The 21,870-nt window shown below is 39.6% G+C and overlaps 1 protein-coding gene across 5 annotated transcripts in view; it reads left to right on the top strand.

The window, feature by feature from the left end:
• The window catches only part of LOC136834729 (adenosine deaminase 2-like), a 105,340-nt gene extending 83,712 nt beyond the window's left edge, over positions 1 to 21,628 (top strand). For all 5 annotated transcript variants that reach the window (XM_067097323.1, XM_067097324.1, XM_067097321.1 and 2 more), the window contains exons 8-11: positions 13,460 to 13,659; positions 14,250 to 14,407; positions 14,851 to 15,053; positions 21,130 to 21,628. In XM_067097323.1, the coding sequence (XP_066953424.1) occupies positions 13,460 to 13,659; positions 14,250 to 14,407; positions 14,851 to 15,053; positions 21,130 to 21,292 (724 nt within the window). In that variant the 3' untranslated portion in view covers positions 21,293 to 21,628. The remainder of the gene's footprint in view (positions 1 to 13,459; positions 13,660 to 14,249; positions 14,408 to 14,850; positions 15,054 to 21,129) is intronic.
• The last annotated feature ends 242 nt before the right edge of the window (positions 21,629 to 21,870 follow it).

Genomic DNA, 21,870 nt, shown 5'->3' with positions numbered 1-21,870 from the left:
TGATCAGGGGAGGGTTATGGAAAAGTTATTCATGTAGCAGTAACGAAGACTTACGTGAGCGCTTTGAAGATTTGAGAAAAACGTAACAAAGTGTTACAAGTCACTGTTCAGGGGTTTAGGGGTGACCTTGATTTGACGATAGCTCTGTTTACGGTTCATACGACGCTTGTGAACATTGAGAAAGAGGCCGAATTGTTGCTAGATGATATCAAATCTCAAGTAAAAGTAGTAATAGCGGTGTCGGAGTGGCGTATTTCTGAAGATATTTTACCTTTGGGCGTGTTAGAATCAGTCTTGATGAATGGAGCTTATAAGTGCTACAAAATGTTCATTTATACCAGTTCCTAATGACTATATGGTGTTGCCGTTAGAAACGACTTCAGTATTATTTTGCAAGAACTGCAGGTTATCTGAAGTCTGCCACAATTTGGCGACTTTTTTCCTTTGGAGAGATCATAGCTATTTGATGGAGCATGCAGGATAGGGTCGACGGAGTTCATCATCCTTAGCGAGAGGATTGATAATTCGTCAGTGAACATTTTTATGCAGTACACGCATAATCATGATGATGTTGTAGAATTACTGGCTGTACTGGGGTTTACGACGTTGCCAGGGCTAAAACAAGTGGAAGAAATAGACTATATTGGACGGTTCAGTGACCATAAGTTGGTCTTACCATGTGTTCTCGGTGTGTCACTGATAATTATCATAATCATGTGTGTCGCCAAATTCTTAAAGTGTAGGCGACTCCGCTGCTTCAGGAAGAAGCAGTCTCCACAAGTGCAAATGATGATTAATAATGATGATTAATAATGAAGCAGCAGGTGTCATGCGGTGCGGGGGCGAATGCTTGATAGTTTTTAGATATTGTCACTGTTCAGCGTGATTTCAGCACCTTCAGCGCAATTCAGCACATTCAGTGTGATTCAGCACATTCAGAGCAATTCAGCACTGGCCACCTAATCAGAAGTTGCCTCAGATACAGCGACATGGGGAACAGAAGGGATGTGACTTGGGCGTCTGATAATTCAGCACCTTTCATATAGTCATCGCCTTCGGAATATAGCAGATGTCATTGACACGTGGAGCGGGGGTTAGCATCAGCATGGAAGTTTCTAGAAGCCCATTATCCAGTTAGAACTCCAAATTTTGGGTGTACCACAGCGATAGTGTGTATTCTTGTGTGCGTTGTGAAAATCGCTAAGTGTGAAGGGCTCTTGTGAAAAGTTATTCATTCCTTTGTGAACAGTCAGAGCAGTTAGATGTGCTGGAAAGCTCAGGAACTGGGATTCCTGTTTCTTGCTGGAAGGATGTTTCAAAGAGGGTAGAAACCATAATCAGTCATGGCATATAGCAGAATTAACTTTGGAAGTTATGGATAACAGACTTAGAAATAATGTGGACTGATTTGGAGACTTATGGAGAGACAGACTTAGACATTATGTGGACTTGCAATTGCTTAGACTGGTTGGGGATTTATTATCAGCATGGGATTTATTATCTAGCATGCATAATTTAATTTTACTTTTTTTTTGCAAGGTTTTGATTTAGTTAGAAATAGGAACAGGTCTGAGAGAGAGAGAGAGAGAGAGAGAGAGAGAGAGAGTTGAGGAAGGAAGACAAGGCGCCAGGGCTACCAAAAACAGTTTTCCAAGGTAAGTGCCCCTAGGTATTGTGGGAGATAACACACACATATATATATATATATATATATATATATCCTAGGTATTATGGGATATATATATATGCATATATATATATATATATATATATATATATATATATACATATATACATATATGTATATATATATATATATATATATATATATATATATATATATATATATATATATATATATATATATATATATATTCAACCATTATTCATAAAAAATATGTGGTAGATTCTAGAATTATTGACAGCCATTTCTTCCTGGCAACCCTAGATGGGGAGGTTAGTGGGTGAGTGGGTCTGTCGGAATTTTGTTCGTACGATTAGGTAGGTTGTGAGCATGCTCTCAGGGTATTGTGTCGGCTTCTGTAATTAGGCAAGTTGTGTGGCCGTTCTTCCATTTAATATGGCAAGAGATCAAAAGCTATCTAGGCATTATTATGGAGTCCAAGGTGACAAGTGAAATGTTGAAACCATTTACTGGTGAGGGAGATGTAGTAGCATGGCTGAAGAAAGTTAAATGGTAGCCAAGTGGCAGAAAATTTTGGATGAAGCAAGTTTTTTGCCTTTATACTTAGAGGGTGACGCCTTGGTATTGTATTTAGAGTTAAATGATACAGATCAGTCTGATGCTGATGCTATAGAGCAAAAGCTATTAGCAGCATTTACTGATGATGCGTTCATAGCTCTTGCTAAATTATCACAAAAGAGGTGAACCTGTAGACATATATGCTAATGAGCTGAGAAAGTTGGGTGCATTAGCTAGTTTCTCAGGTGCTGGCCTGGAAAAGTTGGTTGTTTTGTTGTTTGTTAATGGTTTTCCTGACAAAATATCTTGTGAATTACAACAGATTGATGGTGTTCTTGATATGAATATGAATGATATCTTATCCAGGGCAAGAGTGCTAACAGCAAGTAAGGATGAGGCTGTAGCTGTAGCAGTAAGCCCTTTTGGCCAGGCCACTGTCAAATATGAGAATAGTGAACAGAACAGCAGTCGTTCATTTACAAGATTTTGCTTCAGTTGTTGAGGGACACATATGGCAAAATATTGTAACAAAGGGCTTCAAGAAATTAGATGTTATAGATGTGGTAAGCAGTCAGGGAAACGAGCAGCGCGTGACTGGTGAGCCAGCAGTCACCCAGCTAGAGGACTAGGGGCCCATTCACTACCAATTATTGATGTTGAGGTGAACGGTGGTATTGCTAAGGCATTGGTTGACACTGGGTGGTCAGTAACTGTTGTAAATTCAAATATTGTTGAAAACTGTGCAGGAATAGGTTACATGATGGGTTTTGATGGCTCAAAAGTGAAATGTCAAGGGAGACATCAGGTGCAAATTGGAATCAAAGGAGTTAAGATTGACGTTGAAGCTGTAGTGACTAAACAAATCTTACCTAGTATTGAGGTGGTGTTGGGTATGGATGCTATTGATCACATGGGTGGTGTTGTAGCTGCAGGTGGGACAGTAAAATTTGGGGTCAGAAGCTGTGCTGCAGTTGCTGAAAAATCAGTAAGCAAAACAGAACGTTCACAATTAGAGGAGACCTTTGAAGTAATTGCTGAGCAATGAGTAGCAAAACGAAAAGTTCACAATTAAGGGAGACTGTTCAAGTGATTAAAGATAAAGACTTTAATGCTACACTTGATGGACAATATTGGACAATGGAATGGAAATGGAAGTCTAGCCCATGAGTTCTCACTAATGAAATAGGTTGCTATGAGAAGAGTTTGCAGGGTGACAAGAAAAAAGGTTCTGAAGAAGAGTTTGAGCGATGGGTCAGAGAGAGTATTTTAGTACCTTGGAAAGTTGTGAAAACGGGTATTATACCCTTGCTAGCCATTCAACAACCTACCAAGAGGGCTCATGTGAGTTGTCATACAGGGGATGAAATAACAATGTTTGTAACGAAACCCTTCAAGGATGAAGGCAAACAGAGGCTGGAACCATTGTTGATCTAAAATCTGCTTATTTACAAATTAGAAAGGCGGAAGGGCTTTGGAAATATCAATTGGTGAACTATAAAGACTAGGTTTTGGATTGAATTCAGCACTGAGAAGAATGGCAAATATTTTGAAAACTGTTTTAGGCAAGCACAAACATATCTTTGATGGAAGTAAGTCATTCATTGATGATCTACTCAATGAGAGCAAAGTAACCTCGGGTGAACTTATAAACCATTTAAATGACTATGGATTAGTCACCAAAGCTCCTGAGCCCTTAGATGGTGGTGCTGCGTTGGGATTGAAATTGATGAAGAATGAGCAGGGAGAACTGTTATTTTTTGGAGGTAATAAACTCCCATTTCTGGAAGACTTAACCTATCTTAGTCGAAGGGAGTCATTTTCAGTACGTGGAAAGCTGGTGGGCCACTAACCAGTAGCTGGTTGGTTGTGGGTGGCATATAGCTACATTATGAGGACAGTGGGAGTCAGGATGGGAGGATTTTGTTGGTGCTGAGACAGTTGATATGTTGCGGGAGGTGTTGTTGAGGGTGAGATGAGATGATCTTGTTAAGGGAAAGTGATATGTTCCTTGGGTTGTCAAGGGTTGAGCTTGGTGTGATGCAAGTATTGCATTGGGAGTTGCACTGGAGATTGATGGAAATATAGTGGAAGATGGGGCATAGCTAAGAAAACAATCAGGCTTTAATCATATTAATGTAGCAGAATTAGAAGTTGCCATGAAAGGAGTAAATATGGCGATAAGGTGGGGATGTCTGAAATTGAGATAATTACAGATTCAGCAACAGTGGACAGCTGGATAAGTACGGTTCTTACTGAAGGAAAGAGAGTACAGACCAAAGGTGCTCCTGAGATGTTAATGAAGTGACGTTTGGGCACTTTAAAAAGCCTTATTGTGGAATTCAATTTGACTGTTTCAGTCCAGTTGGTTTCTACAACTAAAACAAAGCAGATGTTCTTACAAGAGTTAGCCAACCATTCTTTGGCTAACACTAAGGATAATTTTGAAGAAAATTTTGAGATAGGCGCTGCAGCAGATTTTGATTTGAGAACGTTGCATGACATGCACCATAAGGGAATCGATCGCACATTGTTTTTGGCAAGGAGAGTCTCTCCTGTAACTAGAGCTGCAGTGAAAAGGATTGTGTATTTGTGTGAGAAGTGTCCATCTATTGACCTTGCACCCCGCATTCATGGGGGTGGAAAGCTTGATGTTTCCAAAGTTTGGAGAAGGTTGGCGATTGATGTTACCCATTATCATCAAATTCCTTATATGTCAATTATAGATTGTGGCCCTGGGAGATATGCCATTTGGAGAGAGTTGAATAGTGAGAGAGCACAGTTCATTGCAAACATACTTGATGAAGTGTTTTTGGAGAGAGGTCCTGTGCAAGAAGTATTAATGGATAATGCATTGGCTTTTCATTCTGAAGTTGTTGGATGTGTACTGAGTAGGTGAATGGCCAAGCCGCTATTCAGAGCAGCATACAGACCAAATGCTAATGGTTGAAAGAGACAATATTTCTCACCAGGAAGCAGTATATTGGTACAATAAGACTGCAAGAAATGGTGTAGATCCCACCTCTGTTCTTCAGTTGACTGTGTTTCATTATTGGGGGGGGCCAGTTTCTGAATACAGACTCAGGAAAAACACAGGAGGAACCAACAACACTAAAGATAGGTGAGGAGGTATGGGTAAAAGCTCCAGATACAAAATGCACATCAAAATGAAAGAAAGGAAAGGTAACAGGCATAAATTAAAAATAATAATACAGTGGTTAATGGTATCCCTCATCACATACTGGATATTCACCCTGTAGTCGAGCTTGATGAGGGGATTCAGGACTTTCAGAGTGTAAGTGAAGATGGAGAGGAGGTGGAGGACGTCCAATGTCCAACTGAAGATGAGGAACCTCTTGTGCCAGGAGAACACAGATCAGCAGAAGAGCATAGGGTTAGGCATCCTCCTAAATGGATGGATGATTATGAGACTGATTAAACTGGTTGATGAAATTTGTGTGTGTGTGTGTGTTTTTTTTTTAGTAATTGGTTCATTCTGTTTAATTTCTCATTTCATTTCCTTGATTTCTTTTTGTTTGTTTTGATCTTAAGATCATGGGGGCGTGTGGTAGATATATTAGAATCATTGGCAGCCATTTCTTTCTGACAACTTTAGATGGGGAGGATAGCAGGTGAGCTGGTCTGTCGGAATTTGGGATTCATGCTGTTAGGTAGGTTGTGAGCGCACTCTCAGGGTATTGTGTCGTTTTCTCTAATTAGGCAAGTTGTGAAGTTAGTTGTGTGGCCATTCTTCCAAGTTGTGAAGTTAGCGGTGTGGACATTCTTCCATTATAATAAGGTAAGAGATCACAAAATACTTGTATTCAGATACAACAATCTTACACTAATCTCCCTCAAAGTAGTCCCCTTGGGCTGCCACACACTTTTCCCAGTGGTTCTGCCACTGTTGGAAGCAGCACTGGAACGCCTCTTTTGAGATGGCACGCAGCTGGTCCATTGCATTCTGCTTGATGTCTTCTCTGGACTGAAATCTGGTCCCTTTTCGTAAAAAATAAAAAAAAAGATAAAAACTTTAAGGTATCTGCACGCCTTATTTGACTCAATAAATTTCTTTACAGTATGTGTAAATGTTTCGTTTCTCTCTCTCTCTCTCTCTCTCTCTCTCTCTCTCTCTCTCTCTGTGTGTGTGTGTCTGTGTGTGTGTGTGTGTGTGTGGGCAGCGGGCAATTGGCAGCGCCATCACGATAACGCATCCGCCCATTCTTCACATTTGATTCAGAGTTTCCCAGCCAAACACAACTCACCTGTGCTTCATCATGCTCCCTGCTCTCCCGAAAATAGTTCCGTGTGACTTCTGGCTTTTCCCCAAGCTGAAAATGCTCCTGAAACAGACCAGATTTCAGTCCAGAGAAGACATTATGCAGAATGTAGTGGACCAGCTGTGCGCCATCTCAAAAGAGGCATTCCGGCTCTGCTTCTGACAGTGGCAGAACCGTTGGGAGAAGTGTGTGGCAGCCCAAGGGGACTACTCTGAAGAAGATTAGTGTAAGATTGTTGTATCTGAATACGATTATTTTCATGAATAAAAGTCATATTTTTAACACACCTCATGTATATATATATATATATATATATATATATATATATATATATATATATATATATATATATATATATATATATATATATAAAATGTTATATAGACTGAGAAACCATGGATTTCACGGAATATGAAGTTTTCATATATATACCAATTCATAAGGACATTTATATAGTACTAAATATATATGATTTATCTACACTGTTTCACCGTGTTTAGTACTATATATCAAATGTATAAACACAGAGAAACACATTTGATATAATCAACACAGCAAAACACTGATGAAACCATGAGGATCAAATTTGGAATTTCACGAATTCCTGAAGTTTTCAGACACATATATATTTATTATTGTCAGGGTGGCTCAATAACTCACCTGACAGGGTGGACATTTGATCCTCGGTGAACAGGAAAAGTTAAAAGTGAAAATACTAAAAATTTACCAATAGCAAAACTTAAGATTTCAATCTACACTCGGCAAGAAAAGTGAAGATACAGTTTTCTTTAGATTTCGTTCATCAATTTTAATTTTTCTTACAGAAAACACATAAGTAAATTTACTCTGGAATATGAAAATACAATGCAAATTATATCATATATGTTAAATCTGCAAAACAAAAACGTTCAAACCAAGCATGTCCAGTAATCAGAATTTCTCAGAAGAGAATCTAAAAGAAGTGTGTGGATATCTCGGTGTAGTACTGTCTATTTGTTTTCCCAGGGGCTACGAGTAATGATTATTTCTTTAATTTTACAGATTCATATTTGTATTTCAAAAGGTCAGTGAATTAATGGATAAATGTTGTGACAGCTGCAGGTTCAATCTATTTAAATCCGCAAGAGCGTTCTCTTTGATGTGCGGAGTACTGCGATAATGTTTCGGCAGGGAAAACACAAGTAACTGGATGTTTCTAACGTTGCCATAGTCTCTCTCTCTCTCTCTCTCTCTCTCTCTCTCTCCATTGCTAAAAATACTTACAAATATAGTATCGTTCAATCTCTGAAAAAAAAATTTCAGCTTTACATGTAAATGCCTAGGCCTACACACAACAACTCTCTCTCTCTCTCTCTCTCTCTCTCTCTCTCTCTCTCTCTCTCTCTCTCTCCATTTAAAACATACTATACAAATATAGTATCGCTCAATCTCTAAAAGAAAAAATTAATATGTTTATATATTGTCAGCAAGGTCTCTCTAAATTGCATTCGTTCCTTTGTTTTCGTTGGATAATTTAACACTTGATTTCATGGAAGATGGCTGCAAGCATTCCGTTCATTGTGGTGATACAGGTTATGGGAAAAAGTTATTTTGCTCAAACTGTCGCTGCAAATTACAAAAAATACTAAAAATTTACTACTGCATTTAAATAAATGCGTAGAATATGATTGGTTTGGAGTCAAGCAAAAAATACACACAATTAAGATGGCCACTCTAAAGTTGCCAGATGTATAATTCTTAATCAATCATATGTCCGAAGATTTAAAAAACTGTATCCAGAAGCTATCAATGTACAGGCTCTGGGCACTGTCAGGAAGTACGTTATACAAAAGATATCACAAAGTACTCAAGCAAAGTGCCACAACTGCAAATCTTATACTTTAGTCCTTTCGTAGCTAACAAGCAATGGATATCGGGAAGGACCCAAAAGATGCACACCAGGAGGTACAATGAGCGAGAACATTGCACTGTTGATAGTCTGGATATCTTAACCGGATATGGCACCTGGATATGAAGGAAGGCAGCACCGTTGATCTACAGTTGATACCACACAACAGGGATTTGATGATACGAATCTGCACGAGCAGGAAAGTTGACCACCTACAAATGGGGTCGAGTAAAATAACAATGAATTCACGTATGTAAAATATTAAGGCACTGTCTTATGTAATGGTTACACGTTAACACAAGTATGTGAATGAAAGTTACTCTATGTCACTATTGATCACAATTCCACTGCAATCAAAATCACAGGAATCTCTGAGGGAGAGGATCAGGAATACGGGTACAGGAAATAGGAGAATAGGTAGGCTATAGGTAAGGGGCCAACAAACAACGTCCAATCACAGTACCTTAGGTCCTTGAACAAAACTTGAGGTTCGTAGAGCCAGGGTCTGCCGTAGGGTGTCAGTGGAAGCCTTGTCACTCAGGGTTCCCCCACCAGTGGGAAATACGATGATGACTAGGAGGGCATCAGTGCGCAGAAGTAAGTGGTTGGATACAGCGATCTTTGACATAGACAGTGTAGGAACTATTTCGAGTAGGACTCGAGCGGAAGTTTCTTGGTGACTTCTGGACAGGAGGGCGTCGTCAGGTAATTCAGCAGGGTGATGTCTGTGGAAGGCAGCTAGCAGAGGGCATCCAGTGATGTGAAGTTGGGTGAGAAGACTGGAGTAGTAGCACAAGGTTGACTAGCGGTGATGTGTGCATGTGGTGCCAGGAGGGTGGCGTTGTAGAGTGGCGTTGTAGAGGTAGTTAGTGTGGGGATACTAGCAGTGTGTCTTCAGAAGTAGGCTGAGCAGATTATCTACAAGCAGGGAGACATCTGAAGGGAGACTAGCATAGCTTATGTTAGCAGTGTGACCTGAAGAGGGACTAGTGCATCATTGTTTTCCTGGGACCAGTATATATACCACAGTCTGCCAGCGAAGGTTATATTTTGACGCTTTTGACAGCCTCTTCTAATGGGTCCTCCCATTGTCCTCCTTTGCAGGGCATGTTTCTAATCCAGCCAGGTACCTAGAAAGATCATTGTATGGCAGCCAGATAAAGGTTTTGAGAGAAGAGGTGTCAATGGGGTGAAAATTAGATGGGAGAGCCAGGGGATTTGTAGGCAGGGATGCAGGTGTTAGTAGGCAGAGCTGCTGGTGCAGGTCAGGTCAAGAAAGGTGACCCTTGATGGCAGCGCAGGTAGTTGGGAAGGAGGGGAAACTCAGAAATATGCGAAGGGGCATGTGTGACTGGGGAACTGAGTACAATAGTAACAATAGAAGGAACTCTCAAAGGGTGCATGCTACTTCCAAGTGGCTGCTAAGAATGTCACCTTGGGTCACATTACTAGGATCAGGTCAGATTGGTAATGACTCACGGTACTTAGTTTCCCATTAGACACCTGCACTGGCTTAACTGAGCCTGGGAAAACATGGGAACGCTTGGTGCATAAACATCAAAACAACTAGTGCTTCATTCGAAATGTATGTTAATTCATATAGGGAAAATGGAAAATAATTTACTTTAACTTATAAGTGGAAATCAAGAGGAAAAATCAATACAAACATAAAGACGTTTGTGAAAATATAAATAAATAAATAAATTATATATATATATATATATATATATATATATATATATATATATATATATATATATATATATATATATATATATATTCAATTTCACTACTCATGAAACAACATACCAAAGAAGGTAATAATGACGTTTCATCGATCGGAGTAGGGGTAATCAAAGAATTTCCTGTAAATGGCTCCTTTCATAAAACTCAACTCTAAAGTGCTTTCATAAAGCTGAATGTCTTTCCATAAGACATTTGTGAGATATGTCTGTACAAGATGACTGGTGACATTTAGTTTGTAAGAGAGGTGCGAAATAGTGAGCAGGAAGACAAGTACTGCTGGTTTATTGATGTTGTTGTTTTAGATTTAGCTGGCCTTGTGTCAGCAGGGGCTCTTGCTCCTTGAGCAGCCCGTAACTCTATGCTGATGATGAGTCTGTGAGATGGGTAGGTTGGATGAAAACTTTATTATGATGCATGAAAGTGATTTTGGTGGGGTGATTTTTGAAATGAAAAGATTTAACAGGCAAGGTTGCAACCTCTTTGAACCCTACGGTACCCATCAGATGAGGATAAAAGTACGATAGCAGTGAGTGTTGGTTAATGGGAGAACAGATGGAAAAAAGAAGAATTGAGTAGTAGGCACAGGTAGCTAGTATGCTAGCTCGTGGTGATCTAAAGCCATATTCCTTGTCCGGTCCTAATTCTTGTGTCTGTATGTGTTTTGTGTATTTGTTGGGTGTTGATTGTGGTAGATGGAAGGTGGTTTTGATAGGGGAGGGAGTGATTTCTAAAAGAGTCAGCAGTTAGAGATGAATGGTATGGCTTTTGACTTGTTGTCTGGGTCGGGTCTGTTGTGTCTGATTTAAGAATTGGGAAGGAGAGCGATGGTTAAAGGTATGGATTCTTTAGAGTTACCGTGGTGGTGGGTAGGAGCATAGGAAGCCTGCAAATTCGTGAATGTTTGCCATCATGTGCTTTGTTATTTGGGTAGCTGTTCTTTCATTTCCTTCATAACTTGTTCTTAACTGTTCTGTTTCTGTACAGTCAAGAAGGTAGTGTTCCAGGGGTTCTTCTGGGATTGTTTCACAGTACTTGCATGGTTGGGGGCTGTCTACTATTCTTTGCCATGTGCACAGGTATCCTAGCCTTAGTTGATGGATTATGACTGCTAGGGCCCGTGACATGTCTTTGGTTATATTATGTGGTTTTAGGTTTACGGTGTCCATGTACCATTTGGCGGTTTTTGAGCCACCGAAAACAGCTCTTCTGACGTTGCTTTCCTCCTGCAGTTGGCAGTGTGCTGCTGCTTTGTTTTTCAGTTGTGTGAGCGAGGGGGTGATTTTGATACTAATGTTGCTCTGTAGCAACCCACTTTTTGCTAAAGAATCTGCTTCTTTGTTTCCTTGGATTCCCACATGGCTCGGAATCCAGTTTAGTGTTATTTGACTGTTCCTGTCTTGATGGAGGTTTGCGATTGCCCATATGCATGATAGAAGTCTGATGTTTTCTTTTGCTTTTTCTTTTGTTATGGCCTCTATTGCTCCTTTTGAGTCAGTATGAATTGTTGTGTTTCCCTGCCTATGCTGAGAGTCTTCTAGAGCTTTTGCAATGGCAATTAGTTCAGTTTGTAGAGTGGAGTCATTGTCAGAGAGCCTCCAGCATCCTTTGAGGGTTGTTGAGTGGACCCCAGCTGGTTTATTGATGAAGTGACTGCTTATAAAGCGGCGTGCGGACGTCTGTGTATACACAGAGACCGCGAGTACAAAATTTTACTAGTGACATGAGGTCAAACTATTTCTCTACACAAAACAGGACAGGTACATATAGAAAACATGATGATTAACAATAGCTGGCTGGACACAAAAATACTCTGACACATATATGTGGTACAAGGGCAAATGAACAGGTAATAAAATTACAATAATGATAATAAGATTGTGTACGTGCGACCTCAGGTCGGCTGTGAAGGCACCACAGAACACGGGATGTTCATCATAGATAACCTGTTGAGCGGGAACTTTACAAGTTGCACTTCCAGAATATTCCAGGAAAGAAGAGATCTCACTTAGCCTCGAAACTGTAATGTAGAATTCTAACAGTAATAATGGGAGCTCTAAAAAATCTTGATAACATTAATATACTATCTATCTGCATATCTATCTAGCTATCTATCTGTATATATTTATATGTATGTATGTATGCATGTATGTATGTATGTATGTGATGTTATATATTATTGATCTACTTCAAATGAAAGAGTTCATCAAAAGAACTTTTGCTCCAGGGGCTTCATGTAACCTCGTGCTATCGTAACAGAAACATTTTCTCGCAGTCTTGATAAACTGGAATTGACTGTCGTGGACAACCTACGCTCCTGAGCTCGTAACATACGCTTCAACCTTACTGTATGTGTCAGACTTAACAGTGGTACCCAGTTTTTCTGTTATTGCACGTTCACCTTTTATCTTCGTTCTTTTCAGTATTTCTAACTATGTCCTTTTTTCCATTCTCCGCGAAAGGTCGGTTAGGCCTCTAGGAAATTGTCTATGAATTTTCCACTTACTCAGATCCATAAATCATCCTATGATTTCCAGTCCGTAAAATACTTATATATATTTACATATATATTTAGGGGCAAGTGCTGAACGACGGGACAAGTTCCGCAGATGTCAACAAACCTAACCTTTCCTAGAATGCCGGGTCCTGACCTAACCAGAACTTAACTACCTAACCTCACTTAAGGCGCCGTGCCCTGACCTGGCAGGAGGGGCTTCGTCCTCACTGGACACCCCCAAGTAACACTAAACATCGGATACAATGAAAGCTTCCGCTGGGAGGTTGTTCTGTCGTTCTGCAAACTTCCTTATATATTTAAATCTTTCAAGTTCCAATTCAACATTTGACTCCTAAGCATGACTTTGACCTTCAACCTCACTCAGCTTACTGGCATCATTAGTAGATTACGCTTGCTGGATATGAATTCTCAGTCCTATATAGATCATTATTTCTGGCCAAGGTTAATTCTTGTTTGACAGTTTACACTTAAGTGCGACCTTGACAATGACTTCACGTTGCACATCGGTTACATTTTACATGCTAAATCCTAATATCTATCCAGAATAGTCCATCGTTATTTCAAAAGTTAAACACTATGCAATCTGCAGGTATTGTGCGCAGTTGGTAAACTTGATGGTCAACCAGTGTAATCAGTTCATTCCATTCACCCTCAGCACATAGAATTGTCTACCCTCCTCAGTGTTTCATAATAATTTAATCTGCATTTTTTAGAGGGGAAGTCCACATACACTCATAATTGATCTTGGTTTGGGCAGCATCGCCCACGTGATTCTCCTCATTGTAATTTCTTCCAGTTTCTTTATCATTATTTCTATCATCACACTGCAGGGTGGAAAACATTACAACCATCTGGGATTATGTCAACTTGGCTAAGAGGCTGCAGCAAGTGTGTCCAAATTTCCTCGCTGGTTTCGACTTGGTTGGGCAGGAAGACTTAGGGCTGCCACTGAAAGATATCTTAGATCCACTGCTCACACTGTCCGAAGGCGAAGTCAAGGTCCCCGTATTTTATCATGCTGGTGAAACTGGTGAGTGTCTTCTAGGTGCTTTTGCCTGGTACACAATTTTCTGCTTCTCTGATTTAAGTAGAAAATTAAATATAAACATGCATATATATATATATATATATATATATATATATATATATATGTATATATATATATATATATATATATATATATATATATATATATATATATATATATATATATATATATATATATATATATATATATATATATATATATATATATATATATATTATTAATGTATGAATGGAGGATGCGATCAGTCAAAAGTGTGTGCTATGGTTAGGACCAGGGATCACTTGCAGTGTACCACGCAGTAGTTCTGGCTGCAAATGAGTACCTAGGTACTCAGGAGTCAAATAAAAAGGCAATAGGCTTGCATCTGCATCTTGCTGAGAAACTAGAAGGCTACACCCTTTTGGCGCCAACCTCTTCCAAGGAGTTCAGTAAAAAAATTATATATATATATATATATATATATATATATATATATATATATATATATATATATATATATATATATATATATATATCTGTGTGTGTATGTATAATGTGTGTGTGTAAATACCTGTCCCTTTCGATGTTTTCAGCTTGGATGGGCATGAGCACTGACGAGAACCTGATAGATGCCCTGCTGCTAAATGCAACAAGGATCGGTCATGGGTATGCCATCACTAAACATCCCCGGGCTAAGCAACTAGCCCTGGACATGGACGTTCCACTTGAAGTATGCCCAGTTTCCAATCAGGTATGAATTGATACCTGGAATTATTAATTTTATGCTAAGCATTAGAGTCAAACTTTCAGATGTTCTCATGTTCTGCCCGTGGGATTTGTTTCTCACTGAGGGTAAAAACAAACTGTGTAAGAAGTTTGACAGTGGCGGGAGACAAGAAGATTTAATAATGTCTAAAGTGTATCCCTATGCTGAACAGGCATCATGAATAAAAAGTGAAACAAATAAGGGGGTGGGAAGGTGCTTGTGACATGACGCCTCAGTTGTTTCTTCTTAGAGTATGGGCCTAATAAATATCAAAATGACGGGGGAGAAAATTCTTCATCTGTTATTTGTTAAACATCCTTCTCAATTGTTCCATCTTAATGAATAGGGCTAAAAAACTTGAACCTAAAAGAAATTGAGAAAACTTCTTTTTCTGCGAGCTCTCTCACCCTCCAACCCCCTTTCTCCAGGTACTGATGCTACTTTCGGATCTCCGAAACCATCCTGCTGCTGGGCTGATTTCTGAGGGATTCCCCATTGTCGTTTCGGCTGATGACCCGGGCACCTGGGGTGCCGTGGCACTCTCACATGATTTTTACGAAGCCTTCATGGCACTTGCAGGTGCTAAAGCTGATCTGAGGTTCCTGAAACAACTTGCCATTAACTCAGTAAAGTAAGTTTTAAATTTTTTGTTTTTTGTTTTTGTTAGTGTCACTTGCTGTATTACTTTCCTTTTACATTGCCTGTAGTATATTAATATTCTTTTATTCATTCATAGGTTTTTTCTCCCACATAACGTAATCATATTAATGGACTACTTATTTTGTATGTTTAGTTTCCATTCAATAACAGGAGTTCACTATACAGTAGTACAAAATCATAGCTTGGTTGCAGAGCTAGCTACTTCTTTTAAAGGTTCCAACCAGTCACAGGTTCCACAGAGCTACTTCTTCTAAAGGTTCCAACCAGTCACAGGTGTCACAGAGCATCTTCTTCTAAAGGTTCCAACCAGTCACAGGTGTCACAGTGCTAATTCTTCTAAAGGTTCCAACCAGTCACAGGTGTCACAGAGCTACTTCTTTAAAAGGTTCCAACCAGTCACAGATGTCACAGAGCTAGTTCTTTAAAGGTTCCAACCAGTCACAGATGTCACAGAGCTACTTCTTTTAAAGGTTCCAACCAGTCACAGGCTCCAACAGTCACAGATGTCGTTTAAAGGTTCCAACCAGTCACAGATGTCACAGAGCTACTTCTTTTAAAGGTTCCAACCAGTCACAGGTGTCACAAAGCTACTTCTTTTAAAGGTTCCAACCATTCACAGGTATCACAGAGCTACTTCTTTTAAAGGTTCCAACCAGTCACAGGTGTCACAGAGCTACTTCTTCTAAAGGTTCCAACCAGTCACAGGTGTCACAGAGCAACTTCTTCTAAAGGTTCCAACCAGTCACAGGTGTCACAGAGCTACTTCTTTTAAAGGCTCCAGCCAGTCACAGGTGTCACAGAGCTACTTCTTCTAAAGGTTCCAACCAGTCACAGGTGTCACAGAGCAACTTCTTCTAAAGGTTCCAACCAGTCACAGGTGTCACAGAGCAATTCTTCTAAAGGTTCCAACCAGTCACAGGTGTCACAGAGCTAATTCTTCTAAAGGTTCCAGCCAGTCACAGGTGTCACAGAGCTAATTCTTCTAAAGGTTCCAACCAGTCACAGGTGTCACAGAGCTAATTCTTCTAAAGGTTCCAACCTGTCACAGGTGTCACAGAGCAAGTTCTTCTAAAGGTTCCAACCACTTCTTTTAAAGGTTCCAACCAGTCACAGGTGTCACTTCTTTTAAAGGTTCCTAATTCTTCTTTTAAAGGTTCCAACTAGTCAGGTTCCAACCAGTCACAGGTGTCACAGAGCTAATTCTTCTAAAGGTTCCAACCAGTCACAGGTGTCACAGAGCTAGTTCTTTTAAAGGTTCCAACCAGTCACAGGTGTCACAGAGCTACTTCTTCTAAAGGTTCCCAGTCACAGGTTCACAAGCCTAAAGGTTCAACCAGATGTCACAGAGCTACTTCTTTAAAGGTTCCAACCAGTCACAGGTGTCACAGAGCTAATTCTTTTAAAGGTTCCAACCAGTCACAGGTGTCACAGAGCTAATTCTTCTAAAGGTTTAAGGTGTTTCTTCTAAAGGTTCCAACCAGTCACAGGTGTCACAGAGCTAATTCTTCTAAAGGTTCCAACTAGTCAGGGTCACAGAGCTAATTCTTCTAAAGGTTCCAACCAGTCACAGGTGTCACAGAGCTACTTCTTTTAAAGGTTCCAACCAGTCACAGGTGTCACAGAGCTAGGTTTCTTTTACAGATGTCACAAGCCTTTAAAGGTTCCAACCAGTCACAGGTGTCACAGAGCTACTTCTTTTAAAGGTTCCAACCAGTCACAGGTGTCACAGAGCAACTTCTTCTAAAGGTTCCAACCCATGTCACAGAGCTTCTTCTTTTAAAGGTTCCAACCATTCACAAGAGCTTCTTCTAAAGGTTCCAACCAGTCACAGGTGTCACAGAGCTAATTCTTCTAAAGGTTCCAACCAGTCACAGGTGTCACAGAGCTAATTCTTCTAAAGGTTCCAACCAGGTGTCAGAGCTAATTCTTCAGGGGTCACAGGGGTCACAGAGCTAATTCTTCTAAAGGTTCCAACTAGTCACAGGTGTCACAGAGCTAATTCTTCTAAAGGTTCCAACCAGTCACAGGTGTCACAGAGCTAATTCTTCTAAAGGTTCCAACTGACTAGTCACAGGTGTCACAGAGCTAATTCTTCTAAAGGTTCCAACCAGTCACAGGTGTCACAGAGCAACTTCTTCTAAAGGTTCCAACCAGTCACAGGTGTCACAGAGCAACTTCTTCTAAAGGTTCCAACCAGTCACAGGTGTCACAGAGCTAATTCTTCTAAAGGTTCCAACTAGTCACAGGTGTCACAGAGCTAATTCTTCTAAAGGTTCCAACCAGTCACAGGTGTCACAGAGCTACTTCTTTTAAGGGTTCCAACCAGTTGCAGGTGTCACAGAGCTACTTCTTTAAAAGGTTCCAACCAGTCGCAGGTGTCACAGAGCTACTTCTTTTAAAGGTTCCAACCAGTCACAGATGTCACAGAGCTACTTCTTTTAAAGGTTCCAACCAACCAGTCACAGGTGTCACAGACCTAGTTCTTTTAAAGGTTTCAACCAGTCACAGGTGTCACAGAGCTACTTCTTTTAAGGGTTCCAACCAGTCACAGGTGTCACAGAGCTAATTCTTTTAAGGTTTCCAACCAGTTATAGGTGTCACAGAGCTAGTTGTTTTAAATGTTCCATCCAGTCACAGGTGTCATAGAGCTAGTTCTTTTAAAGGTTCCAACCAGTCATAGGTGTTACAGAGCTAATTCTTCTAAAGGTTCCAACTAGTCGCAGGTGTCACAGGGCTACTTCTTTTAAAGGTTCCAACCAGTCACAGGTGTCACAGAGCTACTTCTTTTAAAGGTTCCAAGTAGTCGCAGGTGTCACAGAGCTACTTCTTTTAAAGGTTTCAACCAGTCACAGGTGTCACAGAGCTACTTCTTTTAAAGGTTCCAACCAGTCACAGGTGTCACAGAGCTACTTCTTTTAAGGTTCCAACCAGTCACAAGTTTCACAGAGCTACTTCTTTTAAAGGCTCCAACCAGTCACAGGTGTCACAGAGCTACTTCTTTTAAAGGTTCCAACCAGTCACAGGTTGATCATAAGCTTCTTATTTTATAAGTTTAATTCACAGTCAATTGATTCTAGGTCACAAAGCCATATTTTTCCAAAGCACATTTTGACTGTCGCTTCCTCAATCATTCACACGCTTCTTTATTTTCTAAGAAATGATTGCTAAGTAAGTTATATCAGGTATAAAAACACCTTTTTTCTGACACCGTCAAATTCATACCTTTGACATATCCCCATGAGAGTACTATTATATGTTTTTCTGCAGGCTTCATAAACTGTAAAGAATAACAGAATGCAACCTTCTATCATTGTGCTTATCAGTTACCCAAATTCCGCACATCATTGACATTTTCATTGACCTTTATACATAAAGTTGTTTCTCAAATTTTGAATAAATTAAGGTACAAAATCCACATACACTGGAAAACCTGCAAATATCTCTAAACACCAAAATTTCAAGTTCCAATATGCAGTGTATTGCTGTCCACAAACTTTACCAATATTTAATGTAAACAGTTACAATACACATTTTTTTAATTTACTGTACAATACAGCATGACAGTATAGGGTAACAGACAGAAAGAATACACGTAGTATATCCTGCACTGTAATACCAGATTATACGTAGTTTATTTTTCATACTGCACATATAAAGTTTGTAATATAATACCAGTTGAAATATTGCTGTCATCGTAGGTATACCTCTCACTTTATGCATGTGTAAGGATGAGCTGTGTTGAAAAGGACGATGCAACGAACGTTAATGCAAATCTCGCCGTACAGTTACTACGTATGCAGACGTACAAACACAGAACAGACAAACGCTTATTACCTGTGCAGCATTATTATCATCATTTACTCTGTAATTGACGGTGATTGATTATCAGTCTTCATTCTCTTCGTCAATACGTCCTAATGTGGAGGAGAGGGAGAATGGTTGGTTCTGGAGCCTCAGCGATGGCAGGGCAGAAGAGGTGAATGGAAGGAGAAGGAAGCTGAGATTCTGGATAACATGATCTCCATGAAATGCATTCTGATTTCTACTGGCCTTACTTTTCTTCCTTTTCCTTTAAATATTGATTTATATTGTGCAGTTGTTTCTGAAGTTTCCTTCACCTTCAAAGCATGTACCATCAGTGAGTCAATATTGGAGGTGGTTTTCCAAGTTTCAAAGGTCGATACAAATCTGTTATCACAGTGAGTCAGTATAATTATAATAGTCCACAAGTTCAGTGGGCTGTAATATTATCAAATGTAAACTTGTTTTCTGACACTGCTTCTTCTTTGGCGTTACAGCATCTGTTAGGACTGGCCCCATCAAGTCACTCTCTGTCAACTAAGCTAGGGTGGTGTCAGCTAAATCATAGATTTCCCCAAGATCCGTACCTTCAAACCCCCTCACCCACTGTCCTTGACAAATTCACAGTTTCTTCAATTATTTCTTCAATAGGCTCCTTGGTAAATCCATTGAAGTCAATAGCATATTCTGGCCAAAGTTCTTTCCACAAGAGTTTATTGCCTCATGCCTGACAGCATTCGTGGCTCTTCTCATGATGTTTATAGCATTAGCAGTTGTATAAAGTTTCACAGCTTCATTACATTTTCTTAAATGGGATCATCTTCCATAGCATGAATAATTCTTGCCATAGCGTACCGAGTGTAATGGGTCTTAAACAGACTTATTACCTCTGATTATCAACATTGTGTTGGTAGGCAAGTATACTACTTTTAGTCTTCGGTGTTGAGCTCATGGGATTCTGGGTGGTGAGGGGGCACTACCCAATATCATTAAGACCTTACCGGCGAAGTACCTTCTGGCTTCCGGACAGAGCACCATGAAACCACTCTTTCATAAGACTGAAAGCTGGAAATTATCTTTTTTCTTCAAGTCTTGAAGAAAAAAGGTAATTTCCAGCTCCAGGATTAGAAGCTTTACAAATCAGGGTTACCCTCTTCATAAGACTGATGGCATTAGCACAAAACAACAGCGTTAACCTCTTTTTCCTTCCTTAAAAGCTGATGGTCAGCACTCTTCTTGGCTAATAAATGTTCTCTTTGGAGTTTCTTTCCCAGATCAGAGTATTCATGAGTAGTGAATACCTGCTCTGATAGATATTGTTGCTCCTCTGTAAGCTTCTTGATGGTGTCCAGAACTCTTTAGCTACCCCTTTGATGGGCAGAAGCTGCTTCTCTTGTAATCTTTACATTTTCCAGTCCGAAACTTTTCCTGAAATAGTAGGACCAGCCTTTGCTGGCTTTGAAGCTTGCAGAGCTGGTTACTTTGTCTTTTGTTTGCCTTACAGATTCGTATAAGGAAAAGGGAATTTTTCAATTCATATTTAAGTCTACTGAGATGCCTTTTGATACAGCAATCCTGCACCTTCACAAATGTATTTTTTTCCTCACGAGAGAGAGAGAGAGAGAGAGAGAGAGAGAGAGAGAGAGAGAGAGAGAGAGAGAGAGAGAGAGAGAGAGAAGGATTTTACACATGATGCAGTGTTTTTGCACCTGCCAGTATAGCTGCAGCAACAGCTGCAAAACCTCGTGATGTACCCTACAGTCGATTTGTTGATAATGTAATGGTGGCAACTTCAACAAATGAGTCCACAACTCAATTCAAACTTTTCTTGCATGGTTTGCACTTTCTTTGGCCTCTTGGTGGTACTTTTAACAATCATAAGAGCTTTATGCTTTTGGTTCTTGATTGAATTTATGAGCATTGCAAAAACTACTGATCACGGCACAAGACATACAAATGAGTGAGGCTGGGAACTGGACAAGGATGCTGCCATCCACCGGCAAAGCATTCGGATGAAAAGTCCTTATGTGAACTGTCTTTAGAAAAGTTTCATGTTTCTGATTAAGTTGTGTATTTATGTTCATAAATGAAATAGTAATATTTTAATTGTTAATGAACCTTGCAACAAGCCTTAATTAGTTTGGTAGGAATGGCAGTTGGCAACAGCTATGCCTAAGAGTCACTGATTCAAGAAAGCCTTTACAACTGAATGAGCATTGCACCTTCTTCTTCTTCTCTTTAAACAGATACAGCAGCCTCGACAACGACAGTAAAGAGGAACTCATGAATATGTGGCAACAGGAATGGGACGCTTTTATAGAAGAAATGAAGAGGTTCATTAACAACTATGGCAAAACTATCACACCCACATTTATTTCTGTCAGCTCTACCTCCCAGCCGGGCTTTTAATGGCTTCTCATTATTGTAGAAAATCAATCTTTCACTATTGGGAGCAGTTTGCATAAAAGAAAATCACTTTTCAATTATCTTCAAGAAAATATCTTGCTGTGTAATGCCATCGTCATATAAAAAATGAGTGTTCTTGGTATATGTCATAAGTATTGGCCTTATAGGGTAGTGATTTATATAAGTGGAATAAAATTGTGCCATTCCACATCAAAATTTATTCCAGAATTCTGTCAGGAATTATTATTATACATTTAATTTATAAATAGTTCTCGACAACAAAGGGCCTTATTTAATTAAACTGCATTTTTAGAACAGGGAAATAAATTTAGAATTCTCTTTCATGAATTATTAATCCTAGATTCCATATAAAGATTTTTAGTTTTAGGGAGGGCTGCTGCATGTAAGTTACCTGCCAGCTCAGATATGATTGGGATTTAAACCCAGTGAAATACGAAATGAGTTGCAACTGGGGGTTAAAATGCAAGGGTAGTTTGTTAGATTTATTTTACTTTATTTGTAGCATATTGTAGTTACCTTATTTGTTCATTCCTGATCACAAAAATGTATTACCTTGCAAA

This window comes from Macrobrachium rosenbergii, chromosome 54, assembly GCF_040412425.1.
Source record: "Macrobrachium rosenbergii isolate ZJJX-2024 chromosome 54, ASM4041242v1, whole genome shotgun sequence".
Lineage (NCBI taxonomy): Eukaryota > Metazoa > Arthropoda > Malacostraca > Decapoda > Palaemonidae > Macrobrachium > Macrobrachium rosenbergii.
Note: the sequence above shows the minus strand (reverse complement) of the source record. Positions and strands in the feature narration are given on the sequence as shown.